This window comes from Atta colombica, unplaced genomic scaffold, assembly GCF_001594045.1.
Source record: "Atta colombica isolate Treedump-2 unplaced genomic scaffold, Acol1.0 scaffold7, whole genome shotgun sequence".
Lineage (NCBI taxonomy): Eukaryota > Metazoa > Arthropoda > Insecta > Hymenoptera > Formicidae > Atta > Atta colombica.
The window spans coordinates 809,039-816,046 of record NW_017259561.1 but is presented as its reverse complement, the minus strand read 5'-3'; the positions used below and the strand labels follow the sequence as shown (position 1 = coordinate 816,046).

The following is a 7,008-nucleotide window of genomic DNA, read 5'->3' as shown; positions in this document are numbered from 1 at the left end:
ATATATAATTAAAATTATAATTAAATTTAAAAAATGATATGATAGTGGTATTATATGCTTCAAAGTATATTTTTAAAACTTTCTATAAAAGTTTATATTAATTGCAACGGTATAAATAATATTGAAACAAAAATAGGATGTATTATTTCAAATTCTTCTATACTAAAAAAAATCAGAGAATAAGATCTTTGATTAACTCAACAAGTAGTAAATCGACTTAACTTATCAAACAAATCACTTTGAGATACGTATCTCAAAGAAATCTTATACTTCAACGATAATAACTAATTATTTTTTTCAAAATGTCCGTTTTTAATTGAGCAATTTCAAGATTTGTAATTTAGTTATAATTTGAGAAAAAGTAATTAATGGTACGAATGATACGAAGATAGCCATTTGAAGGAATAATTAGGATTTTACGCTCTGATAATAACATCATTTATCATGAGTTCATCAAATTCTGTGATCAACTTACCTTGTAATCGTTCGTCCTGCCAGGCTGAAGCTCGTTGTCCGTGCTCTTTATGTTCTTATTGTTGACACGATTTCGCGTGACCTTGAACCTGTTGACACTGGCTGAGACCTCCTGATCGTTTGAGATTGACGGAGCGGAAGTCGTCGGCCTGCGGAATCTCTTTCTCGCGCCTGACGATACACATACAATCGCCGGATAATTACGTAAAATCGCTCCGATTCTTCCTATGTCGATTACGCAACGCGTGCACGAATGTGCGTTTCAGCGTTGCGTAAGATTTCGCGCTTACACGCATACGACACGAAACTTCGAAAGGCAGGTGCCTTTCACTCGTTAGAATCGATTACTCTGGAACAGTTTTGCATACATGACGCAATATCAACGATGACGATAAAAGAGCCCTTTTGCGCTTTTTAGGATATTGTATAATATGAACTTGCATAACCGGAAGATCACGTTTTCTTGTGCAACTAATATAAGTGCTCTTGATGGCTCGTCCGCCATCTGCGCTTGTCGATCACTTTGGCCGATGAAAAAAATTTATGTAATCGAAATGGCAGTGATGAAATTATTAACCGTGCTATTGATGAATATTTTATACGAAAGAATACATTATGTTATCAAACGTCAGTCAAATAATGAATCATCGATAGAGCCTTCACAGCTCCGATTCTCGCTTACTTTAGAAGTGCAAACTGTCACGATTTCCAGACCGATTACGAAAGTAAACGATGGGAATTAATGAAATCATGAAAGTAGAAATCATGGAGTACCTTCGGCGTGCTGAAGGAGGCCTAGAAGTACCACGAAGACGAACAGCAGCCTCCAAGTAGTTTTGCTAGTCAACACCTGAAAAGAAAACAAAAACAGAAATAAGTACAAGAAATTTAATGAGTTTAATTATTTATGAGTTTATTTATATTAACGTACTTACTACTTAATATATTTATATTAACATACTTACTTATTTATATTAATATATTAATTTTTATAAAAAAATTTTGCTAAAATAATTTTCATATAAAATTAATTATATATCAGTTTTATATAGTTATACCTATATAATTATGGTTCTGTATTCTGTATTAAGTGACAATTTTTTTCTAAAAATTCTGTTTATAAAAATAAAATTACGAAATATTTGGCTTAATTGTTTTTTATTTGTTAAGAAAATGTTAATAAAAAATTCAGCCCTGTTAAGATAATTCTTTAGTTCATTCCTTTTACTCCAGTTGGTAGTAAATATATTTGAAAAGTGTTTGCATAATTTTGTATTTCTTCTCTCTGGCGCACAGTATTATTCATGCACAATAAGGTTAAAGACCCGAGATACGGTTCTCTAGGATTGGTTCATATCGTATTATTCACGTTAGCGTGACTGGAAGGGAGAGACATTTTTTGCGATGTCTAAATAAATAAAGGCAACGGCGAAAGTCATTCATAGTACTGACAATCAATTACAAAGCAATTGCGGATTGTGTGTGTTCTACAATAAGGACGACAAGGACCACCAAGTCTTTCTACTATAGACAACAATGTATCGATGATCAAATCGCGTAGGAATATAAATGAATTGACTGCAAACTTAGTAGTTTCGCAGATAATTTGAGATTATGACAGAATTGAAAGCATTGAAAACGATTTAAAAGTGACGATAATATATTTTATATTTCCACACTTTTCTTCTTGCAACATAGTTGTGTATTTTTTAATCGTATTTTTCAATTTTACACCCAGCAGATTTCATAATATTTTGTCAATTATAATTTGTCCTATTAGCATGGACTAAAATGTTTAACCGATTGTGTTTACACAGCTCATTTTTTGTTAATATTTTGTGGCATGAATTATATCCAAGGCAGTGCTAATATAATAATGACGATACTTATTCAGCCGCAATGCCATCGAGAAAGGATCCAACAATTTTCGTTAGCATTCGAGAAATGCGAAAGTAATTTGCGGTTTAAACAATCAATTGCCAAGCGAATAGTTGTATATGCTCAAGAATTTTGAGTGAAAAATGTGAGTATAATCAGCGAGAAAATATTCAAGAAAATAATTATGTGTATAGTCTATCTAAAATTACATATATTTTACCTAAAATTCACGGAGAGAAGATTATAATTTCGAAACTTTCCGGACATATCTTATAGAATGTATTGTCTTAACTGAATAATTTCTATGATTTTTACTGCGAATGAAAGTTACTAGTCGTTAAATGATGTTAAAGATATCTTAACGTTAATATTCAACGTTGTACACTTTACTTATCTTGCATTTAAGATAAAATATTTAGAATTTATAAGCGTATTGGAATAATTATCTCCAATACATGCCCACTGAAACAATGCAATGGTTCGTTCGCACGCTAATCGCGTTTTCACTCCTGGCTTGCGTGAGATCAAGATGGAAGTCACGCTTCATTATGTTTTTTCTTAGGATAGATCTGCGCCGGGATAAAATGCCGTGGAGCTCGTCGTCCTCGCTCGTATTAATTATTATTGCAAACAGCAAGAAAGTCGGTAGACTGAGTCTCCTTTTTTCGAGGCCATGGCCGACCGGGACGAACGGATTTTTTTTAATGGCATCCGTTCAACTCTGTATTCCAGCTACGAGTCTGGAAAGTTCTTAACCTCGTGAACCTCCCCCCCTCCGTCAGGGAACTGTAGAGATTGTCGTTGAATATCATTATGCGACACACTCGACTTAATGATATTCAGCGCGGAGCATGATCCTCGCTTTTATGTTAAATCGAGTCGCTGGTCAGTTATACTAAAGTGAAGTGAAACTTTTCTTTCCTGCGTTCCGCAAAGTAGCTGTTCCGCGCTATGCGGTTTATCGTAAATGATTTTATATTTTATTGGGGACGAATGAGGAGCTGAGTGGCAATGTTTTTGCGTTTATAAATTACTCGTGTCATTTGGAATTTCCATTTGCGTCTTTCCTCAATTTTAAGATGCAACTCGATTAAGTCTAGAATCTAGGCGAAATAATCCGCACGACTACACGTCGTGAGAGATCGTCATCTCCTCGAAACATTTACAAGTTTTTAATTCGCATCTCGCGACGTCGAAGATAAAGAGAAAACGCAATTATGCTTTTATAATCTTTCTGTTCCGATTTCACTTTGCATGAAGATTTGCATTATACAAACAGAGCGATGGATTATTCATATTGTTATAGATGTTTCATCGTTATGATATGAGAAACAATAAATAAATTAAATTTATTATATAGATGATATAGGATTTTATTACAAAATTACCAATTAAAATACTCTTTTTATTCATAATAATATTTTTTAATAAAGAAAATGAGGAAATGTTTTATTTAACTGGTGAAAGTTTAGAAATGCGTTTATCTTCAATTATCCATAGTTTCAATATGATTGAACATTAAATTGACCAAAGGTCAATCAACAAATTAATTAAAATATTTTGTTAAAATATTACTTTTTATTTAATTATCTTTATAATTATGATTGAGCTTTATTTTAAAAATATTATGTACATTTTATATGTGTTTCTTGGTATCATTAATCTTATATGTCATTATAAATGCAAGCGAATAAGAACTCGCGATCCACATTCGTTTCACTTGTACTTCCTCGTCGTATACAATAGCATCATCGAACGAAAAATTATCTGTGTCCGCCCCCTTTTCTCATCTTTTTTTTTTGCTTCATTGCCCATTGTTGGCCCGTGTATTATCATCGAACAAAATGTGTTCATTCGCTTTTAATGTGAGAGCGATTCCATGTTATATTTCTTCGAATTGACAATGATTAGCTTGATTATTAATTAACCATATACATGACGAAGATCAACGCTGCGCGTTAGCGTTTAACATTAGGAAGAGGCGTTTCTCGCGCATCTAGCGCAATTTACATACAAGTACAGCTCGTGCGATTCATGCATTTTAACTGCAGTCGTTGTTGCAACTAGCGATGAATAGTGATGGGTTCAAGTCACTTAAAATCAGAGTTGGATAAGTTAATGTTTTTTTTTAACTGAATAAAGTTAAAGTTAATGGTTTTACAAAATTAATGAAATTAAATTAAAGTTAAAGGAATAAAAAATTAACTTAACATAAGTCAATATTGAATTAACTTAAGTTAAAACAAAAGTAATTTTGAAAAAAATTATTTTTTTAGATCAATATGTCCTAATTTTTTTTAAAATGAGATTAAATAACCACAATATAGATTATTAAGTAAATTAAATTTTTAATTTTTTTATTCACATGTGATATAAGTATATAACACATAACGATATAACTATATAAGTTATATAACTTTAAAAAAATAGCTAAAACATAGAGAAGATACAAGATCAGTGATTACTTTTTAATAAATCTTAAGCCATAAGAAAATGACCAATTACAATCGAATGCGAGAAGAATATTTGATTATAATTGGTCAATTTCTTATGACTTAAGGCTTAAAACATTTATTGTAGATAAGGACTAAAGCTTATGGCATAAGGCATAACCGCATAACCAATCAGAGGGCTGTATTAGCATCTTAAGAAATTACTTAAGATGGTCTTAAAATATGAACAGATTATGAATATACGCTTTTAATCTTATTATTTTTCTAAGATTTTTAAAAGAGATAAAAAAATTTAACTTAAAAAAAAAGTTAAAAAGTTAACGTTTAAAAGTAACTTAGTTAAGTTAAAATTTAATGCATTTAAAATTAACTAAATTAAGTTAAAAATTATTAACTTTTTAACTTTTAACGTTTTAACTAGTTACTACCCAATCCTGCTTCAAATATATGACGAAAACAAATTTTGAATTATCTCAATTTTTTCTAAAATTTATAAAAATTTTGTTACAAGTTATGGAAGTTTTATATTTTTATTTTATAATTTTATATCATATGCTTTTAATCCATTTTAATCTATTTCATAATTAGATAATAATTTCATTTTTAAGAATTTTGAATGTTTAAATTTAAAAAGAAAAAAGATTCTTTTCTAAGGAAAAATTTAAAAATTTCTGATTGAATTATTTGAAGCAAATTAAAGTCTTATATAATGAAATTTTTGATAAATTTCTTAACAAAAGATTTTAACATTAGCACTAATAGATCTTTTTTTAAAAAATTTCCAAGTTAAATCATAGATTCAAATGAGTTTAAATATAAATTAAAATATTGTAATAAATGAGCAAAATGTATGTAATACAATATTGTTATATCTGTGTTTGTAAAATAATGAATATATTGAAGCAATATTAGTTGTATGTTGTGAAAAAATTAATATACTTTTAAACGTTTGAGAGAATTATAAATTTCAAGAATTATAAATATTTTTGAATAATATATATTCAAAATGATTCGAAGTTTTTGAAGTGATTCCAACTATCTCAAGGCCAGTTGCAACTCTCTCATTGCATCGTCGCTGCATTGCGTCGTCGTGTTGTCGTCTGGCTGACTGGCTGGCTGGCTATGCACGTCCGCTCGCGTGGAGAGAGCGAAAGATTTCTATGCTGGACTTTTAGAACGAGCGGCGGCTCCTATTGCCACGGTGCACGACTCCCTCGTGTTATATAGCCAGTCAAGTATCCGTGACTTGGCAGGATGATAATTTCCAACGTTCCCCTTACTCGTCTACCCGCGTGCGCGCATTTGCTGTACGCCAGCGGATGCAAGGCAATCCGATGTAAATCTTAAGGGATATGCCCGAGATGTTTAAATCGTAGTATCGGGTTTCTTCGACCTCTTCTTAAGAGAGGATGGGACAGCACGGGTGTGAATGTTCATGAGATTCTTATTAGATTCATCGGGAACAGAAAGGATATTTTCAATATCCTTGTTAGACTCTTTTTTTATGATCAAAGTATACTTTAGGTGTTCGTAGGTAGAGAAATTTAAATAAAATATGAAATAAAATTCGTTTGTCGCATCTTTTCTTATAATTCAAATGAATTATATATCACATAAATTTGAAATGTATATTCATGCAGAGAGAAAGCACGGGATCAGTTTTATTAAATATCACTCATAATTAGCATAATAAATTACGAGGAATATCTATTTTTTTTTATTATAATAGGTATATAACGTCATGTATCAGCTTTAAAGATAGCTATTAATCTAAATTTTTGTTTAATCCTACTTCTTTCTTTCTTATAGTTTATCTTTTTCTATTTTTATGACAAAGCTAAGTTCATGTTTTTCTTATTTTTTATTTGAAAGTATTTTAAGTATCTCAATGGTATGATAAATTTGTACCCAATACGATTTTCCTGTTGATTGATAGACGTGTAGGTTAATTAACAGATTAAGGCTCGATTGCACCAATGTTACTTTGACTTTAAGCAAGACTTAAAACTCTCTCCTCGTCTTGCGAAAAATAGACAGAGGCAGAGAGAATTTTAAATCTTGCTTAAAGTAACGTTGGTGCAATCGGACTTTGAATTTTTGAATTGTATGATACTTTCTTACTTTTTTACGCTAGATTTGTTTATACAATTTTAACATAACATTTTATTGCTATCAGAAAATATTTTTATGAATTTTATAAATC

General features: G+C 30.7%; 1 protein-coding gene across 1 annotated transcript in view; it reads right to left on the bottom strand.

Moving 5' to 3' along the window:
* LOC108692403 (probable chitinase 3) overlaps positions 1 to 7,008 on the bottom strand; it is a 30,349-nt gene that overhangs the window by 6,603 nt on the left and 16,738 nt on the right. Inside the window, exons 2-3 of the mRNA XM_018200629.1 lie at positions 1,249 to 1,324; positions 476 to 645 (exon numbers count right to left, since the gene is read on the bottom strand). Coding sequence (XP_018056118.1) covers positions 476 to 645; positions 1,249 to 1,324 — 246 coding nt within the window. The remainder of the gene's footprint in view (positions 1 to 475; positions 646 to 1,248; positions 1,325 to 7,008) is intronic.